The following is a 20,559-nucleotide window of genomic DNA, read 5'->3' on the forward strand; positions in this document are numbered from 1 at the left end:
TTAGACTATTACAAAAAGAAATCATGCTTCAAATAAGTGGGGGTACGGCGTACCTCCGCGTCCAACGCCCACTACACCACTGCTTCTGTCTACTTGTATCCGAAATGCTTCTCGTTTTGCGCTGTCCTCCCGTTCAAATGAAATCGCCGCCAATCATATTTCCAAGCTCGCGCCAGGGGGGGGGGAGGGGTTACAAGGCTCGCGTCTTGTGCTGCATTCACTTGCACTCGGACATTAGAGATTTTCTCTCATAAATGTCCGATGAGCCACAACTTTTCTTTCAAAACAAAGCTGCCAAATGGGGTGGCAGCTGGGGTGGCAAGGCATTTTTCTGAGGTGGCAGCTGCCACCCCGTGCCACCCCGTAGAACCGCCACTGTCCACACTATGTCTTACGTTGCCGTGTACCGGAGGGGAGAGAGAGAGAGCAGCGAAGGGGGAGGGGGGGAGAGAGAAGTAATACGGTTTCCTGATAAAGCTGTGGAGAGTATGTGCTGCAGGGAGGTGGATGCACAACGCACCCAGGAAAGAACGCTAGCTCCGGTCCTTTTTACTGTGGACTCGATGTCCTGACAGGCTGGTATTTGTGCAACCTGCACAAACACAATACTGCACCATGATTACAAATGGTGAAATACAATGTAAAACTACCGAAAAATACCAGCTCCTTAAAACACAACCGCTCTACTCAACGCAACTCTACTATACCTGCGGTCAGAGAGCGGAGATGTGTCCCCTGTGTGATGTAATATGACGCGTTTGACGTATGACCTTAAAAAAAAGCCGTTTTTAAGAGCAGAGCTCAAAATTGCTCCTTTCCCTCTGAATTCCTGCCCTTATGTCTCGTAAAACATATCAAATCCTGCATTCACTTTTTTAATTGTAATTTTCAAGCAAGTTTAAGCATAAATGTAGAAAAAATAAAAACCTGCAAGATGCTCTTTAAGTACTGTACTCAAGGACATTTGAGGTACTTGCACTTTATCTCCATTTGCTGCTACTTTGTGCTTCTACCCCAGAACAATACAGAGATAAATGATGTACTTTTACTCCACTACATGTATTTAATACCTTCAGTTACTTCACAGATCTGGATGAATGATATGAAATATAATCAAGTGTTAAATCAGAGTTTAGTTCCACCTGGAGTAAATTCACAAGCTACCCTGCAGTATGCAAAGTCATTGAAACTAGCTGCACCTTTACCAGCTTTGAGAACACTTTAATGATCAATCATTATAAAACATATCATATATATTATTCTGAAATGTACCAATCTGCACAATGACTACTTTTACTGTCGCTACTTTAACTATATTTTGATGATAATACTTTTCTACTTTTACATGAGGAACATTTTGAATGCAGTACTTTTACTGTAACAGAGTATTTATACACTGGTACTTCTACTTTTACTTAAGTACAAGATCTGAGTACTCCTCCCCCCTCTGGAAAGCAGAGATGAGACTCAGAAGATGTCCTGACTCACCTGCGTGGCTGCTGGGCAGCAGCAGAGCTGCCAGGATCAGGCAGCACGTCTTCATCTCTCCACCGCCGCTGACCTGAGGCCTTCAAAGGTTGCTGCAGACTTCCCAGTGAGCGTGGGGGAGGGGGGGTCACAGTGGGTGTGTTGAAGTCACAGTGGGAGGACACCAAAGGCACCTGCAACATCACATTGAAATGCAGAAGACTCAGCATGGATAGGTGACTGTCTGGTGTACAGGTGAGCAGTCTTCAGAACAGAACTTCTAATTCCTGCTTTAAGCTTTATCTTCAAAGACATAATGACAGATTCCTACTGAAAGGGAGCAGGGTTGGGAGGATTACTTTAAAAAGGTAATTCCATTACAAGTGACGTGTAAAAAAAAGTAATCAGTAATCTAACCTTAGTATACAAATATAAACCTGATCACTTTACAATACAATTACATATATACATATATATATATATACATATACATATATAAAATACACACACATTCTCAAACACGAGCTTTAGTGATGAAGAGGTGGTAGAGCGAAAGGGCTTCCACCACCAGGAGAAATGGTAAAAAAAACCATAATTTTGGTCCTATCGAGACTGGAAGCAGTGAACCTTCGGTCTGCAAGCCAAGTCCCTACAGACTGATCTACAGCAAACCCATATGTGTATTAAGACAACAGAACTTTGTGACCTTAGAAAAACAGAAACCAGGATATTTAGGATCAGAAATGATATTATTGATATGAAGACCTGCCTTTCATTCAGCATATTCAGGCACCACCACTGAAACAGTTTAAAAAATAAAAATAAGAAATCAAAACGGAACTGACAGAAAATACTCCGTTTCAGTTTAATACACACAGTTAAGCTCTCACACAAAATGTCTGAACATATAGGTTCACCTGTTGAATTAAAAACAGAACAAATGAAGCAAAGAAAGTGAACACCATGAAGCAGATTCAGGCAGTAGGCGTATAGATTCACACTCAAAGTATTATCCTACAGAGCAACACAGCTCTAAGAGAACAAACACTATATGATCTTTTAGGTTTTAATAACACTGTTATCCTGCTAGTGATCCCAATGTTTAGAAATGTAACAGTAATCTGATTACGTATTTTTTCATGTAACTGTAAGGGAATACAGTTACGTTTTTTATGGTATCCTGATTATGTAACCCTGTTACTTGTAATGTGTTTCTCCCCAAGGCTGTGTGACAGTGTGGTCTACAGAGCTGTTTCTATTGTCAGTGACTTATCACTAGGCATAACAGTTATATTTGGTCTCAACCAAGCTGAGTTTTCCTTTTCTGTCTCTCATGGCATTGGAGAGGTTGCTCTATTGCCCTCCAATATCCCATGCACCGTTCAGCATCGTTAATGCTTAAAAGCATTTTCAATGTACAGTAATAATAAGTCTTCCTAATTTTAGATGTACCTGTTTGTGGAAAGATACACTTTTAAATGTAGCTTGTAACTTTTTGCAATAGTATATTCAACCTTATTTTGTATCTCTTTTCGATACAATTTGAGAAAATAATTCAAGAGCTACAAGTATTATGGATGAAGTATATTGTATTGTTCGGTTTGTTTGTAGCCTTTATTTAACCAGGTGAAAGCCCCTTGAGATCAAAAGATCTCTTTTTCAAGGGTGACCTGCAAGTCTTGGTGTTGACTGCAGCCTTCAGGCCCAGCACTGATAAGGACGAAGCTATCAGCCATGTCATGTGCTAAGTCTAAGAAACTTTAAGCACATTTTTGGACAGATACCATTTTTTTCCTGATCTGTAATTTATGAACAACACGCGATATTGTAATCTGTTTTTTCAAAAATCCTCACCAACCCTGATCCACGAATGGCTGCTTTTAATAACACACTCACAAGGAGTTTCCTGCCAAGCTGGAAGCTAGTTCTCCCTGACCGCAGCTACATTAAGAAAATTAGTCAATCACGGAATGACATTAAGCATTTTGAATTACTCGTTTAATGACTGAACAATGTTTGTGGTAGATGAATTAATGGAATGTAGTTGTGCCGTGTGAAGATTCCATGGCCTCCAGAAAATGGTCTGAATTGCTGCAAAGTGAGCAGCTTCCTGATGCACGCTTTGATTAGATTTAATTATCTCAAGCTGCCATGTCGAGAGCTCAGAGGAAGAAACGCTGTAATAATTCATCATCAATTGTTTTATCATGCAATTAGCTTGCTGTGTGTACTGCTGGTGACAGAGAGGGGGGTGGGGGGGGGGGGGGGGGGTGCAGTGTGCTGGCCTGTTCACCATGCATGTGCATACACTGTTCTCTCCTAATGAGACACACAGTGTCATCTTTTATTCAGCTTGTTTGCTTGTCCCTCTATAATTCTGGCCAGCATACTTGATATCTGTCCACACTACATTTCTCCCAGGTCAACTCCTCTGCATTTCAATATGAATCATGCTCTTTTTTTCCCCAGCAGCAGATTCATCCCTGAGCTGCAAAAGAAAACTCATTTGTAAACAAAGCTACCTCTTTAAATATCAGCACAGCTTTCCACTTTTCATAACAATATTGCACATATTTGTTGTCATATTATACAGCACAACGTTTTTTGGTATCTATATTTCATGTTAATATTTCTCTATATTTTAATGTTATAATAGTTTTTATGAAATAGTTTTTTATAATAGGCAAGGAAAGGCAAAGCTGAAATATGGGCTTTTGAAAGCAATAATATGACATTCAACCCATTTAAACGAAATAATTATTGCTTTCAACTTACTTAATACAGTTATGTGAAATCTGTACACATAATACATTTAATTAAAGCCCAGGTTTCAGTTTTACGCCAAGGCAAATTCCTCATTTGTTTAATGGTAATAAACCTGATTCTGATTCTGAAAAGATTCCATTTCAACGTGATGGTTCAATTGTCACTTCAGTAAATATGTGTCTTCTGGTCACAGCTAATGCAGATTGAATGAGCTAAACTGCTGTGTTTATTTAATCAAGTTTCTTATCTTCTGTTTTTAAAATGAATCATGAAGAGTTGTTTTGGTCCTGTACTAATCCACATAGTCGCTAAGAAAACAAGAGTATTTACTAGGGCCGGGACTTTAACGCGTTAATTAAGATGAATTAATTACACAAAAATTAACGCGTTAAAAAAATTAACGCATTTTAATCGCACTTATTTTTGCACCGCGGAAAGTTTCTCACTGGATGAGTTTCAGGGGTACCGATTATACTGGAGCACCAACTAACGTTCATGACTTCAAACAACAACAAACCACAGTGAACAATAGTCAAACGTGAACGAAGAAGCTGATGAGACCGCTTTGGTTGGCCCCGTGGATGGGACGTTTTGTTTTAAAAAACGGACGGATGGAAGCATCGATAAGAGCACGGTTGTTTGCAAATTATGCAAAAAGGAATTTGCATATCACCGAAGCACATCAAGCCTCAAGTATCACCTCAATGCAAAACATATAGCAGCTAGCGTGGAAGCTAGCGTGGACGTTAGCCCGACTCGGAGTACAAGGACCCACACCCAATTCGCGTTGATCAAACAGTGGCCTATGCAACAGAGAGATTTTATTTTTCATCAGGATATTGGAAGAATAGGAGGGATTGAGGTCAATCACTGGCACTTTTTTATTTTATTTTAAATGGTACACTTTATGTTGAACTATTTATTACGTTGTTGGTGCAACTGGCACTTTATGTTGAACTGTTTATTGTTTTGGCCAAGGTTATTGAGAGAGTTGGACTGAAATGTATTAGATTTTTTAAATCAACTGTTGGTAAATCAACAAAGTCTGTTATGGCCTCTGAAGCAACAGAGAGATGTTTTCTAATAGTCAGGGTTTCCAATGTTCTGAATGTACTTGAAAGTATTGTGTTTTTCTTAAAAAACAAAGTGTTATAGTTTACAGAAGGTCTACCTACCTATAGGCTACCTGAATCTCTGAAATGTACTATATTCCTAAATATGCTATTGCTACACTTTATGGCAAAAATTGCACTTTTCTGTTGGTCTTTGTTAAGTACCACCTTGAAAAAATTAAACAATGTTTTGTTGCTTAAGCTTATGTATTCAGTCATTATTCAATGGTATACTAAAATCCATGTGAAAAAAATTGCTTCTCACTGTTCTCAGGTCAAATATTTATATGTGATTAAAAATGCGATTAATTGCGATTAATTAATTACAAAGCCTGTAATTAATTAGATTATTTTTTTTAATCGAGTCCCGGCCATAGTATTTACATTTCGCACCATTTTTCCCCATTCACACCGCTTAGAGATGGTAGGAATATGATTGCTGTCATAACATGTTTTACAGAGCGCTATCAGGACCCAATGCACCTGAACCACCCTCTCTACTAAGTCATCTTTCACACAGTCCTTGAGATGACATCAGAGTAAATCAAACTAAGATGGCTGTGGGCGCAGTGGCAGCATTTTAAAATTAAAATGGCTCCTTCTGCATCACTGTATAGAAATGACAGTGAACACCGCCCTTCAGTTGCATTATTGGATGTTTGTATTAGCATAATCCTTAATTGAATTTAAGGAAAACTATGTTGATGTGTCTCTCTTTCTAATACATTTGTTACATTTGTTTGCCTACTTATGTTCTACAAGTTTCCATCGGTACATTTTCATACGACAGCTAAAGACATATTTTTTAGATTCGATTTTTATTAGCAACATCCGCTTTTAATCTTTATTATTGTTATCATTCTTTTTCCTATTGTTCAAATAATTTATTTATTGTATAGGTCTTACTATTTTATTGTGTTTATTCATTTGATCTTATCTCTTGATTTACTCTACCAAGAGGATGTCATGAACATTTGGATCATTATTTATCTTATTGTACTTTTGTTATTATCATACCTTTTACCTCCTTGTGTCCATTAAAATGTTAATGGATGTTTTTATCCTGCATGTGTGCATAAAAGTTTGAACGTCTGACCTGAAATTCATTTCTTGTTTCTGTTATATTTTGTGAAAGCACTTCAAGCTGCACCGGGTGTATGAAAAGTGCTATACAAATAAAGCTTTAATTAAATATTGTGTTGGATAACATTTGTACAACTTAACCAACACCTTTGTAGTCAGTAAATAAAAACAATGCACTAGCTTGCTGTTCATTTGAAAACCATTTAAGAGACATCAGAACATTTTGATGGATCTTTGTTTACTCCATTGGATAACAGGGCTGCCTTACAACATCTGCAAACACAGGGATGTGTTCAGTTCTCTAATGGATGAATAAAGCTAATAGCATGCAGTTAGGAAACGTATGATCATGGCATATCTATCAGCACTGTCTGGCAACAAAAGAGCCACATCCTGCAGGTGATCCTGACAATCCTTTAATCCTTTGAAAAGATTGCAAGTTGTCCAAAGCATGGGGAGATTTTATACATTTATGAAGGATTTGTTTATGGAACACTTTAAACTAAAAGGGCAGTTAGACTGCATTTATTTATGTAAATGAGAGATCTGGACTCTCTAAATTCCTGGAGGAACAGGTCGTGGGAGTGAATGTGAGAGTGAATGTGAGCGTGAATGTCAGAGTGATTACAGGGCTGTACAAGGAAACAATGCCTGTGTTCCCATTGATGCATGATGTGAGAGTGTCTCATGAGATGGCACTTGTTTTCCTCTCAGGGCCAAAAGGCTCCTTACATCTAAGACCCCGTTCACACGAGGACGAAACGGGTTGTATCTGCATAGTTTCTCTCGCGTATAGCCCTTTCGTTCACACGAGGCCGTAACAGAACGGCGGAAACGGGTCCCAAGGTGGATAGATCTGCAAACGGAACACTCTGGGGGGGGCAAACGGCTCTGTGTGTACGCCCTATATGGTCATTGCCCGATAGATGAAGCCATAGCCCCGCCTCTCCCCACCTCTGCTGCTCATTGCTGTAGCATGGTCAGTAGCTACTGTCTGTAGCTACTGCTAGTGCTACTGCTACATGCTACATATGTTAGTGCAAAATCTACAGCTCCTCTACCACAACCATCAGCAACAAGTGGACATGGAGAACTACATGAACTACATGTTGCTAAATCACCCACGGAGAATAAACAGAAGGGCAACCAGGCAACCATGCTCGGGGGTCTTCTTCGCTGCTTGTGGTGTATTTTGTGGCGGCAGCAGCGCCACTTACAGGCCCGGCACATGTACTACAGCGTCTCCAGCGGGTCGAGCGGCGTCGTATGAACGGATTAATCGAATGCGTGTGAACGGAATACTTTTTGAAAACGCATATGGTGCGTAAACGCAAACGTTGCCGTGTAAATGGGATCTCAGGGAGAACTGGAATGCAGCCTCAGAGGGATACTACACTTTAGATAACAGATGATATTGGTCTTTTTAATCATTACAACCTGAAAGAAACTGGACTGTGGCCCCACTACACACAGCTTACTCCATGTTTGCCATATTCAAACACTCAAGCCAGCATATTGAAATGTATCAGGCTAACTTTTATTGTGGGTATTAAAAAAAATGGCTCAACAAATATGGCTCCCATCTTCGTAATTGCCACTTTGTGAACTTTATTTAATTCTACAAGCTACGAAGCAGAGTCTTATCATGGAGGGGGCCATATCTGACCAGCAGTTAACCCACCCAGACGGCCTTCCCATCGTCGCTGGGTACTTCAACCATGCAAACCTGAAAACCTTCATGCCGAAAATATACCAACAGGTTGATTTCCCTACAAGAGAAAGCAACACCTTGGATATTCTTAATACCACCATTTAAGGATAATACAAGGCTTCTCCCCTCCCCCACATCAGCCTCTATGATCACCTCACTGTTATGCTAAAACCGGCATACAGACCTGTATGTGAAGGTCACCAAACCAGCTTCAAAAGAGGTACATGTTTGATCAGAGGACAGCACAGCTGCACTCAAAGACTGCTTTGAAACTACAGACTGGGACAGTGGGACATGTTTAAGCAGGCAACCACATACAACAACACCACCAACATCCAGGAATATACAGAAACTGTTACGGGCTACATCACCAAATGCATTGAGGATGTGACCCACACCAGATCCATCACCATCAGGGCCAACCAGAAGCCATGGCTGACAGGAGAGGTCCACAGGTTGCTGAGGGCCCGCAACATCGCCTTCAGAGGGGGAAATCCAGCTGGTCTCAGCCAGGGCCGACCTATCCCGTGGCATCCGTAAAGCCAAACGACAGTACTCCCGGAAGATTATAGTTCACTTCAGTGACAGCAGAGACACACGGAGCCTGTGGCAGGGTATCAGGACCATCACGGACTACAAACCACCCCCACAGACCTGTGATCAGTGCTTGAATTGAAATAAAAAAGGTGCCAGTACTCTACATCACCAACTGTTTCAAGTCAATTTATTTATACAGCCCAAAAACAAGAATTTGGCAAATTTAGAAAAATATGCCCAGCGTACCTAGATGCGTTATGAGACCTCATGACGCATCTAGGTACGCTGGGCATATTTGTTGTCATGCATCATGACCATAGACTGTATATATAAATGGACGTAGGGTCCGTGACGTCACCCATAGGATTCTGCAGAGTTGCAGAGAAGCCCTTAGTAGGCGGAGTCGGCCACTAACGGCTCGACAGTGACGTCAGAGTTCAACTCCCGCCTTCTCCAGCCTGCTCCAAATAAGGGCAAAGAGGCGTTGCCGAGGCGGGACCTGCTGCCACCGAGCTGAAAGTTCCAGAGCTAGCTGAAGCTACCAAGCTAAGCTAACATGCTCCCCATCTGCACACTGCCGTGGCATTTTACGTTTCTAAGGTAAGCGGAGATGAAACTATTCAGCAAAACTATAAATAATAATCTAAGTTATTGCATTTTTAACATAATACTTCAGAATCTTAAAATCCCTTAACGTTTGTATGCAATTGTGCTAAATTCAACACTGGAATCAAGCAAATATTAATATGTTTGCATGACATTAGTTATTTATATTTTTATATCACTTAATTATACGTTTAATACATTTAAGTCAAGCTAAGGTACATGTGATGGTAGCTAGTTAGTGCTCTTACCTGTGAGGCCTCCTCCAAACAGCATAATAACCAGACTGTATCATTAAAACTAAGTACTAGTTCTAGATCCTTGACTTTAGACAAACAATTCAAAAGACAACATGTATTTAAAGACCAATGTTTATTTGAATGTGCCTCTTAACCTGATACATTAGTTATACAGTAATAGTATTGACAATCTAAAAAAATTTTGCAACTCAACAGTCAACTTTATGATTCTTTTTGTCTAAAGCATTTGTTATTTTCATTTTCCCCCTCTCATATTCAGTGTGGACGGATTGAGACAGCGTGGTGTCCGGAAGGCTGCAGAGACTTCAGGGAGAAACCGCCGTGTGATGGACGTCCTGTCAGTTGGTTTGGAGAGGACTGATGGAGGAGCCCATGCTGGGCAAAGCTGATACCAACTGCACAGGCCTAGTCTGTCACTTTATTTGACTAAATGTGTTTACTTTAATAGTTTTACACCTTCTGTCCATATGTGCTTTTTATTTAAAACATGTTTGATTAAGTTTTGGTTCACATTTCAATAAGTTGTATTTGTATTTGCACTCCTTTTGTCCATTATTCTTACTGAAGATTGGCCCCATTTATTTGTGACGTTGCAAACTCTGTACAAGGCACAAGTGATGTGAAGCTCATAAAGCGAGGCAAATAGAAATAATCAGCTGATGGAGTGTAGATGTGGAAATAGGTGCATTCGATCAGCTGACTGTTTTTACAATAAAAGTAGTTTCTTAGATTACTGGTCTTAAAATCTCAAATCAGCTTTTTATTTTCCTCTTGGATGTTCTTCTTGACCCTCAGAGAAGGAGAAAATGTTGTGTCTTTCAGGCATGTCCTTTCCTAACAAAAATGACAGGAAACATAAAACATATTATTGCAGAACAAGTGTGTTATTTATGAAAGCAGTGTGTTTGTGTGTTTAGGGTCTGTAGATATAATTATTTTGTAATTGTAATGTTTTTTTTTATTATGAAGTTCATCAACATTGAAATGTATGTTATTATCGAAATAATATTGAACTGTTATCAAAACGTAGTGCAACTGTAGAAGCTTGCTCTGTTGTCTTACTGAAAGAATAACTTTTACCACATTTTTTACAGACAATATTGAGAGATAAATAGTAGCGTATGTGTTAAATATCTTTGCCTTTAATACATTAAATTAGAAAGCTGACAAAATCATATTGCTTGTTAGATAAGATAAGAGAGATAAGATAAGATAAGACTTTATTTATCCCGAAGGAAATTGTTGTGCCAGAGTAACAAAATACAATAAACACAATAAACACAGCAGCAAAAAGAGCAATTAAACATCCACAGACAACATAAAACGTAGAAACATAGAAAGTCACACAATCAATGCAATTATTATTAGCAGTATTTAGTAGTTATAGTGCAAAAAAATTAAAACGTAGTGGCAGTTACGTAATTGCACTTTATCATAGCATTATTAATAATACTAATAATAATAATATAATATAATATTGCCCATAGTTATATATATAGCAGCGAGTGTATTGCAGTGATGGAACTTACAGTATATTGCACATAGTGTTGGTGTGGGAGTTCTCAGTGCCCTTTACTTAGGGGTGAAGAGTTAAAGAGTTTGATTGCCACTGGGAGGAAAGACCTCCTGTGGCGCTGTGTGGTGGTTATGGGTGATCTCAGTCTGTGGCCGAAAGTGCTCTGGTAGGAAACCAGTGTGGCATGCAGGGGGTGAGACCCGTTGTCCAGAATGCTGAGAAGTTTCCTCAGCATTCTCCCCTCCGACACCACTGCCAACGACTCCTGATCCACTCCCAGGACAGAGCCTGCTCTCCTGATAAGCTTGTTGAGTCTGTTGGCATCAGCTGTCTTCACCCCGCTGCCCCAACACACTACAGCAAAGAAGATCACACTGGAGACCACCGAGTCATAAAACATCTGCAACATAGTGCTGCAGACGTTAAAGAACCTGAGTCTCCTGAGGAAATACAGGCGACTCTGGCCTTTCTTATATAGGGCGTCAGTGTTTTTACTCCAGTCCAGTTTATTGTCTATGTCAGGGGTCGGCAACCCCTGGCACGCGTGCCAGCATTGGCACGCGGCACCGTAACCAGTGGCACACTAGGAATAAGTGGAATAAGTGTGCAAAATATTTAAATTGTATTTTCGGATCATGAACGAGACCGCCGCCAGAGCGCGTCTCCCCGTTACCTGCCATGCACGCAACGCAGCCCCGCTCTCTTTATCTCCAGGTGACTTTCTGCCGCTTTCCTCCGTGGTGCAGTGCTGATCGTTTCACCACGGAGGAAAGCACTTCACTAATTGCAGTACCCATAAGGAGCTGTACAAATGCCGCAGTTTTTGCGTGGCTGTGTATTTAGTTGAAAGCCCAGTGGCGATCTGCTCATCTCTCATCGAAATAATATGCTACAAAGGGGCGGACTTGCCATCTGTGTGTTGAACTTTCCTGTCGGCTCCCAGACCGTAGTCGAGGAGGGTAGAAACAACAAGCTTCAGGTTCAATAACCCACTTTAGCTTAAATGACTGGAGAGAGGCAAGCTCTTCTTAGGAGGCCGTTACATTTATTTAGCTGTTCTTCTGTTTCACAAAATACATCACAGACCTCTGTTTTTCTACTGCCTCGTTTCACTTCCAGAAACAAACACACGTTCCCTCACTGTCGCTCTACCATCCACAAACACACATGCACAAGCCACACCCCTCTTTCTCTCTCTCTTAAAGGGACAGCGATCTCATCTCACTCTGCATGACCCTAATATCATAACATGTGTGTTCTGGAGAATCACAGAACGGACGATCGTCCTTATTATTATGCCGTTTAAACCAATTATTTAAATGTGTTTGTTAAATTCGACATCATGTAAGTTGCGCTGACAGGTCCACACACTGCTTCCCCCACAGCGAGGCTCCCCCCGCCCTCCTGCTGATAGTTCACGAGCGTCAAGCTCCTCTACCCCCCCTCCCCCCCCCGTTGATAATTATCGATCGTTGGCACGCTGATACATTTTTTTTTTTGAAATGGCACTTCATATCAAAAAGGTTGCCGACCCCTGGTCTATGTGGACGCCCAGGAACTTGTAGCTGTCCACAATGTCCACATCCATGCCCACGATGGTAATTGGGCTTGGGGCGGTACTCCGCTTCCTGAAGTTAACCACTAGCTCCTTAGTTTTTGTGACGTTGAGCTGCAGATGGTTCTGACCGCACCACTCCACAAAACTTTCCACCACACTCCTGTACTCAGCTTCCTGATCTCTGATGATACAGCCCACAATGGCAGAGTCATCTGAGAATTTCTGCAGATGGCAGGACTGTGAGCAGTGTCTGAAGTCTGATGTATAGACTGTGAACAGGAAGGGAGAGAGGACCGTGCCCTGAGGAGCGCCCGTGCTGCTCAATATAATGTCAGAGGTGTTATTCTGCAGCTTCACGTACTGTGGCCGAGCTGTGAGATAGTTGGTTATCCAGCTCACCAGTGGAGCATCCACCTGCATGTCCAGTAGCTTACTGCTGAGCAGGGCAGGTCTGATGGTATTCAAAGCACTAGAAAAGTCAAAAAACATGACTCTCACAGTGCTGCCTGCCTTCTCAAGGTGTGTGTGTACTCTGTGCAGCAGGAAGATGATGGCGTCCTCCACTCCAATACGAGGCTGATATGCAAACTGCAGGGGGTCTAGTGATGGTGCGACCACTGTACCGAGGTGTTTAAGGACCAGCCTCTCCAGCGACTTCATGACATGTGATGTCAAAGCCACCGGTCTGTAGTTACTGTGTGTGCGTGGATTTATCTTCTTCGGCACAGGAACCAGACATGTTGTCTTCCACAGGGCAGGGACGGTCATCATGTCCAGGCTCAGGTTGAAAATGTGCCGAAAAACTGCACACAGCTGAGTAGCACATCCTGTTAACATCTAAATGTAACTTTTTGCACAGAAAAACCCCTCAACTTCACTGGTGTGTAGGTGATCTAGTATTGTTTAATGGAATGTATATCAGTGTATTAAAGTCAATACTTTCTTGATTCTTTGTACAGTATGAAATAAATATTATTTGTACCTGTGCTGAATTTCACTGCTGTGAGGAGTCCAGTTCTGTCTTTCACTCTCTGGTCCAGCCTGTCTGCATCACCTGGACACCTTAAACAAACAGATATATGTAAAGTACCATGTGTACAAACAATATAACTGATTCTCTTCTGATGAACATGTTGGATTGTGTATTGTCCGAGTCAGGGTCCTTTTTATTTTACTGTAACTTTGGAAGTTGTGTTACCAATGCTTACTTTTTATTTGATACCAATTTGGTAATGCAATTCATAAAAACAACAAGGTTTGAGTTTGTTCTTCAGATGACTGTGATGTTAACGTGTAAGCTCAATAAGGAACTCCAGCTCAACCAACCATATTGTAATATCTAAGTAATCATCTTGAAATATGACATTAATAATTGTAATATACACATACATCTTGTTGTGAGGTTGATTTCACATACACTACTTCGACATTAGCTTGTCTACATACTTGAGCATAGCCAATTTAAATTAACCTTAGCTATGCATACAGTTCCTACCTACATAATAATCATCTCTCTAAGTTACAAGGATGACCTTATTTTATCAACCTCAAACAGAAGCCGTTTGTTGTACAGTATTATCTATCCCACTTAACGCTTAACACTTGTCTATTTCGTTTTAACCTTTATATATACAGTCTATGATTTTAACTTGGAGGCTACTATTAGCATCTTTAGCACCGATGTAGCTACCACTCGCTTACACGCAAACCCAAGCCGTAACATTAATTACGTAGCTGATTAAAATCATAAACACATAAATAAGTACTCGAATTTAACTTACCGCAAAACCGCATTCATGCACCGTCTGTTTCAACCGCAGATCGAGTCACAATAGTCCGATATATAAGCATCAAGAACAAACAACCACGGCCGGGGGCAAGTTGTGTTCCCTGGATGAGCTGAACAGGCAGAGTGGCTGTAGCTTCACGGAGCAGCTAGCAGAGAGACAAGAAGCTAACAGCAGCAGTCACTTCACAGAGCCGTCACTCAATGTGACCACGCCCTAATTTATGCAAAAACTTTAAGACCTAATATAAGTAAAAGGGTCGTGTTAGAAAACAATTCACTCACAGATCCATAATCATGAAGGTGGAATCTAACTATATTCATAATAATATTTATTGCATCCATGGGTAGAAACATGTTTTTTTCTGCTGTAAAGTTGGGAATTTTAACATGGGGGTCTATGGAAATTGCTCCTTTCTGCAGTCAGTCCCTATCGGTCAATATATGAACTGCAGCGTGTGCCACTTCCATATTGGCGTCCCGGCTCTTCCACAGAGTTTGCCGCTTGGTCATGAAATGCCGGCGGTGGCCAGCGGCTGAGTACCGGCATCTTACTGAGTACCGGCACCTTGCCGATGCTCAGTAACAAGTGCCGGTACCACATGGGTAAAAATCAGAAGTGCCGGTACTGCGTACCGGTGAGTACCGGCCCAATTCAAGCACTGCCTGTGACACTTCTCTGCTGAACAACCTCAACGGCTTCTTTGCACGCTTCGAAGCACAGAACAGCACACCTGCGCAGAAAACAACACCTCCACCTAACGACCAGGCTATCTGTCTGTCCCCAGGCAGTGCGAGGAGCACACTGTTAAGGATTAACAACCGGAAAGCCTCTGGGACCTTCCTGGTCGTGTGCTAAAGGACTGTGTAGCTGAGCTCACAGATGTCCTCACAGACATCTTCAACATCTCCCTGAGCCAGGCTGTTGTTCCCTCGTGCTTCAAGGTAACCACCATCATACCTGTACCAAATAAGTAATTACCTTCCTGCTTCAATGACTACTGCCCCAAAGCGCTGACTTCTACCATCGTGAAGTGCTTTGAGCGGCTAGTCATGAAGCAAATAAAATCTGACCTCGCCCTCTCGCTGGAGTTTGCATATCGAGCGAAGCGGTCCACTGAGGATGCAATCTCCTGTGCTCTCCAGCCAGCCCTCACCCACCTGAACACTAAACACTCTTATGTTAGGATGCTGTTCATAGACTTTAGCTCAGCGTTCAACACCATCATCCCCCAGCTGATTTGTAAACGAACAAACCTGGGCCTCAGCCCCTTTCTCTGCAACTGGCTGCTGGACTTCCTCACTGAGTATGGGGGACACCCCAAGGATGTATGCTCAGCCACCTCCTCTTCACCCTGCTGACCCATGACTGCACACCCACCCACAGCTCCAACCACTTCATCAAGTTTGCAGATGACACAACCGTGGTGGGTCTCATCAGCAACAACGACGAAACCCACTACAGGAGGGTAATGAACCAGCTGGCCACGTGGTACATAGACAACAATTTTTTTCCCAATGTGGAGAAAACAAAGGGGATTGTTGTCGACTTCAGGAGAAACGACACCCAACACCCCCACCCACTGACCATCGGTGGTGCTGCTGTTGAGCAGTTGAGCAGCACCAAATTCCTGGGGGTGCACATCACCGGAGAACTCTCCTGGAGCAACAACTCCACGTCACTCGCCAAGAAAGCCCAGCAGCGCCTTTACTTCGTCCGAATACTGAAGAGAGCAGGAGCTTCCCTCCCCCCATCATGCTCTCCTTCTACTGAGGTACCATCGAGAGCATTCTCAGCAGCTGCATCACGCTGTGGTTCGGAAGCTGCACAGCATCGAACCGCAGGACCCTACAGCGCATCGTGAACACTGCTGAGAGGATCATCGGTGCCTCACTCCCATCACTCCTGGGCCTCGACAACACCTGCATCACCCACAGAGCACCCCTCCACCTGCCTCTTCACCCTCCTGCCTTCAGGGAGGAGGTTCCGCAGCCTGAGGTCGAGCACCACCCGACTAAACCACCAGGCTGTCAGGAGGCTGAACTCTCTCCCCTCTCTCCCCTCTCTCCCCTCCCTCCCCTTTGAGAGGAGGTAAACTGCGGAGTGTTTTCTGGGTTTTAGGTCTCACCCCGCACTACTCTATTTGCTGAATATGCCAGTTCCTTAATACATTACAGTACTTTTCAATCTAAAGCTGAGCTTTAAGTCACATGTGCTTCATTCAGCAAATCAGTTGTCTTGAGATCAAAATATGTATTCCGAAGAATTACATGCCACTCTAGAAATAGCCATTATTACGGTACAAGCCTATGTTGAGAAACAGTGGAAAACAAAAGGGAACATTTTACCAGCGAAACATGATTTGGCCAATGAATCCTCACGCGTGTTATTACAGCTGATCTTACTGCAGCTATGAGCAGACTGTCTTTGAAGTGTGGTGTTAACACGGGCTCCACCTTACTTGCATTAGTTACTTAATTGCATTATCACTGGATTACTGGTGTGCATTTAAACAAAACCACTGATGTTCCGTGTATGAGAGGAATATGTTCCCCACCAGGAGAGGATTACACAAAGCATTCATGACAAGAATCAGTACATTCATATTAAAGCAGGGCGGCGGAAAGAAGCTTTGGGTGGTGGATAATCACATGAATTTAATTTCAACACTAACAGCTTCCATGCCAAGACCTTTTCAGCTGGGGACAATGTTTCTCTATTTCTGCCAAGGATGTTGAATATCATTGACCAGAACCACTCCTTTTCCACACTGTTTGAATTGCCCATAACCGATTCATGAATAAAGAGTTTTGTTTTTAATTTATTGTATGGCGGACTGGAGATGTCATGACAATTCGGAGAGTCAAAGATGTATATTGTGATATATTTACTTTAATATCACCTCATATATTCGTGTGTGTTAAATTTGAAGGGACAAAGTACATTTTTCCTCTTTAAATATAGAGAGGCTTTTCATATATTCCTGAAACAATGTCCCATTACTTAGTAATAATAAATATAGCGCAATAGTCTTTTCTTCCACTTTTAGGTGTAATCAAAAGGTTGTTTTTTTTGGCTATTTGTGAGCAGGCATAATACAAATGACCTTTGACATCTGCTTTGCAGTTCCCAGACATCGGGAGAGGCCCTGAGTCTTTGGCTTCCTCTGTTAATTGCTAAAACTATTATTGATTAAGCCAAAGGGGGTTTCCCTCAAATATAATGCAGTTAAAGTCCTGTTAATTAGTGATTCATGTCCAGCATGCATTAGTTAAGAAACGATAAGGATATTGGGGTGTTGAAATGTACGTGCGTTTCCTGCAAGACTCTTATCAGATCAGGAGATGATTGGGTCACACACAAATTAGAGAGACAATGGTCCTTCTGATTCTAAAGTAAGCTGACTTTGGGGTGAAGGGAAGTTCAGGGAAGGCCTTAGGCCATGGGAACAGTTAAGCTTTGTTATTTACCTAATCCTAAAGATGTCATGAGATGATGACTGGTAAATCTATACAAGCATAGCTTTCAAAGGGGAAAACATGTGACTGTTGTGTGATAAGATACATGATAGGATGTGTGTGTGTGTTGAAGATGTTTAGGGGGAATGAGTATGTGTCCTGTCAAAGAGTCCTCTGTCATGACTCCAAATCATTGATTTGGGGACTGCCTGAGGGCAGAGGGACAGAAACACACACACACACACACGCACAGGAGCGAAACAGATGGAATCAACAAACTGCTGACTCACTGCCTGGGGTCCCGCCCAGAAGTGAAACCGACCAATGGAACATTGCCAATTCACTGGCTAGCTCGCTCAGAAGTGAACTCGCCAATAACAAGCAGCTAGGGAAGAGCAAGCGACAAAACTCCTCCCCACCTGTGTATAAATGTTGTGATCATTTTGAAGATCGGCGCCCTTGTTTTTGACTGGCCGCTCGTGAGACGTGTCTCACGCGGTGGTAGAACTTGGGCCCGGAGCATTCTGCATTCTGAAGCTGCTGTTGCAGAGTGCTTCGTGATTAGGTGATTGGGTGATGTATTGTATATTTTACCATTAAAGCAGATTATTGTTTAACCCTTATCCTGGTGCTTTGACTTTTCCTTCTTTTGAGAAACCCGCTCATATAGGAACGGCGCGGAGCAGAGGTTCTGCCCCAACAATATGTCAGTGGGGAGTTTTCATGTACTAATGTTCAAAGATAATGTGAAGTATGTTATCCATCTATCCATCTTCAAACACGTATCCGGAGTCAGGTCGGGAGGAAGCAGTTCCAGCAGGGGGATTATTTGATTTGCTGATCAAATGCTTTCTTGCAGATCGCACACATGTGAGCAAAGAAAGGCATGTGTTCATTAGTAATTCAAGCTTTCAAATAAAACCAGTTCCTAATCTATTAAAGTCAAGCACTGGTCAGCAAATCCTGCGACCTCGTTCATGACTCCTCTGTAGGCCATTCAACAACATGCGAAGCAGCCAGGTGTGAAGTGAGAAAATCTATAAGACTTTGTAACTTGAACCACATGTACAGTAGAGTGTGTCTGCCTGGTGGGACTGATATTCAAAATCAATCTTTTTTTGTGATTTGGTGAGTTACGAATGATGGCAGGTTTTATTTTTAAACTGAATAATACAGTCATACAGCATTAGTATAATACAGAAAATACAAATGACGTCCATTCATAGTTTGTATATTTTTGTCTCAAATCTAATGTAAATGGTACCCATTCATGAAGGTTTGAATGCTTCAAATCCATCTCAGCTGCCCTCATTGTGGCAGTGCTCCCACAATTCATTTATTCTGAACGTTCTTGGCCAGAGAGGCAATTACAAAATCATCGGAAAAACTCAAATATTTTTCCACATTAGCACGAGTTGAGAACATTCTTCACCTCAGAGAACTGACTGATAATAACCAAATAATAGCTTACACCCGCAACCGTAAAAAACCCGTCATCGGTTCAGTTGTGCGGGGGCTTTACCGGGAACATACACCTTTTCTGTTCCTTCATCAGTCCTCATGTCTTCAACAATGAACATGTTTACAAAACATGTGTTTAAAATGTGTGCTCTTTTTTCTTTGAGCATTATGTGTATTCAGTTCACATGCTGTTGCTTTTTACATTTTCTTAAGCAACATTCTATGTACTAATATCTCTGTGATTTTGTGTGAATTACACAGTAGATGTGTCATCATTGAATTATATGTATGTTAATACTGTTGTAAGAGTGTATGTGTATGAATAAAATAAATTAGGAAAGGCTCAATTCGTCTTTATAGAAATACAATAAGCTTTGGTGAGCTTTTGGTATTTTTAAACCTTAATCAAATAAGTTACGTCCTCTGAAACCAGAACAGATTGATAACTGATGTCCACCTCTCACTGTGTTCCAGTTGTAATAACGAAAGAGTCAGAAATAACAGAATGGAGGTCCTGTTATCTCTGGCCAAGTCCATCCATTACAGCACACTCATCAATTTCTGCGGCATTTTGTTCTCCTGCCAATAGAGAGGAGGAGGAAGAAGACCCATTTTTTCTGACTGGTGTTTCACTGATGATCCTCAGTGGCCAAGTTACAGCAGGGGGGAGATCCTGTTTCACATGCAGGATTCCACATTAGTGGACATGAGCTTAGTGTGAAGGCAGAGGACATCAGAGTGTAATCCTGACTCAGGTCTCTGAGCTGCGGGAGGGCAACTGCCAGCAGGGATAGATAACCTCCCATTCGGGGAAAATATTGTCCCACTCTTGACCTAACAATCAACATCGGCCCCTCTGTTTCCCCGACTCAGACTGCAAGGAATCTGGGTGTGACCCTAGATAACAACCTGTCCTTCACTGCAAACATCTCTGCTACAACCCGCTGCTGCAGATACATGCTTTACAACATCAGGAGGATACGTCCCCTCCTGACCCAGAAAGCGACGCAGGTTCTGGTCCAGACTCTCGTTATCTCACGCCTAGACTACCGCAACTCCCTCCTGGCTGGTCTACCTGCATGTGCCATCCGACCTCTGCAAATCATCCAGAATGCAGCGGCTCGTCTGGTCAGAAGAATTATAATTTCTTGCAAAAATCTGTCTCAAAAAGAGGTTGCACATTTAAATTCAGGTGTTGTTATGGCAACATCAGTGGCCAAACAGCCACATTTACTGCTGC

The 20,559-nt window shown here is 42.0% G+C and overlaps 1 protein-coding gene across 5 annotated transcripts in view; it reads right to left on the reverse strand.

Annotated features, from left to right (window-relative positions):
- Nucleotides 1–20,559, reverse strand: part of cemip (cell migration inducing hyaluronidase 1) — a 335,274-nt gene that overhangs the window by 154,739 nt on the left and 159,976 nt on the right. For 4 of the 5 annotated variants that reach the window (XM_079666024.1, XM_079666027.1, XM_079666026.1 and 1 more), the window contains one exon: nt 1,489–1,661. The exons of the other annotated variant lie outside the window; for it this stretch is intronic. In XM_079666024.1, the coding sequence (XP_079522150.1) occupies nt 1,489–1,543 (55 nt within the window). In that variant the 5' untranslated portion in view covers nt 1,544–1,661. The remainder of the gene's footprint in view (nt 1–1,488; nt 1,662–20,559) is intronic. 5 annotated transcript variants of the gene reach the window in all.

This window comes from Notothenia rossii (genome assembly GCF_949606895.1).
Source record: "Notothenia rossii genome assembly, chromosome: 2".
NCBI classification, from domain to species: domain Eukaryota; kingdom Metazoa; phylum Chordata; class Actinopteri; order Perciformes; family Nototheniidae; genus Notothenia; species Notothenia rossii.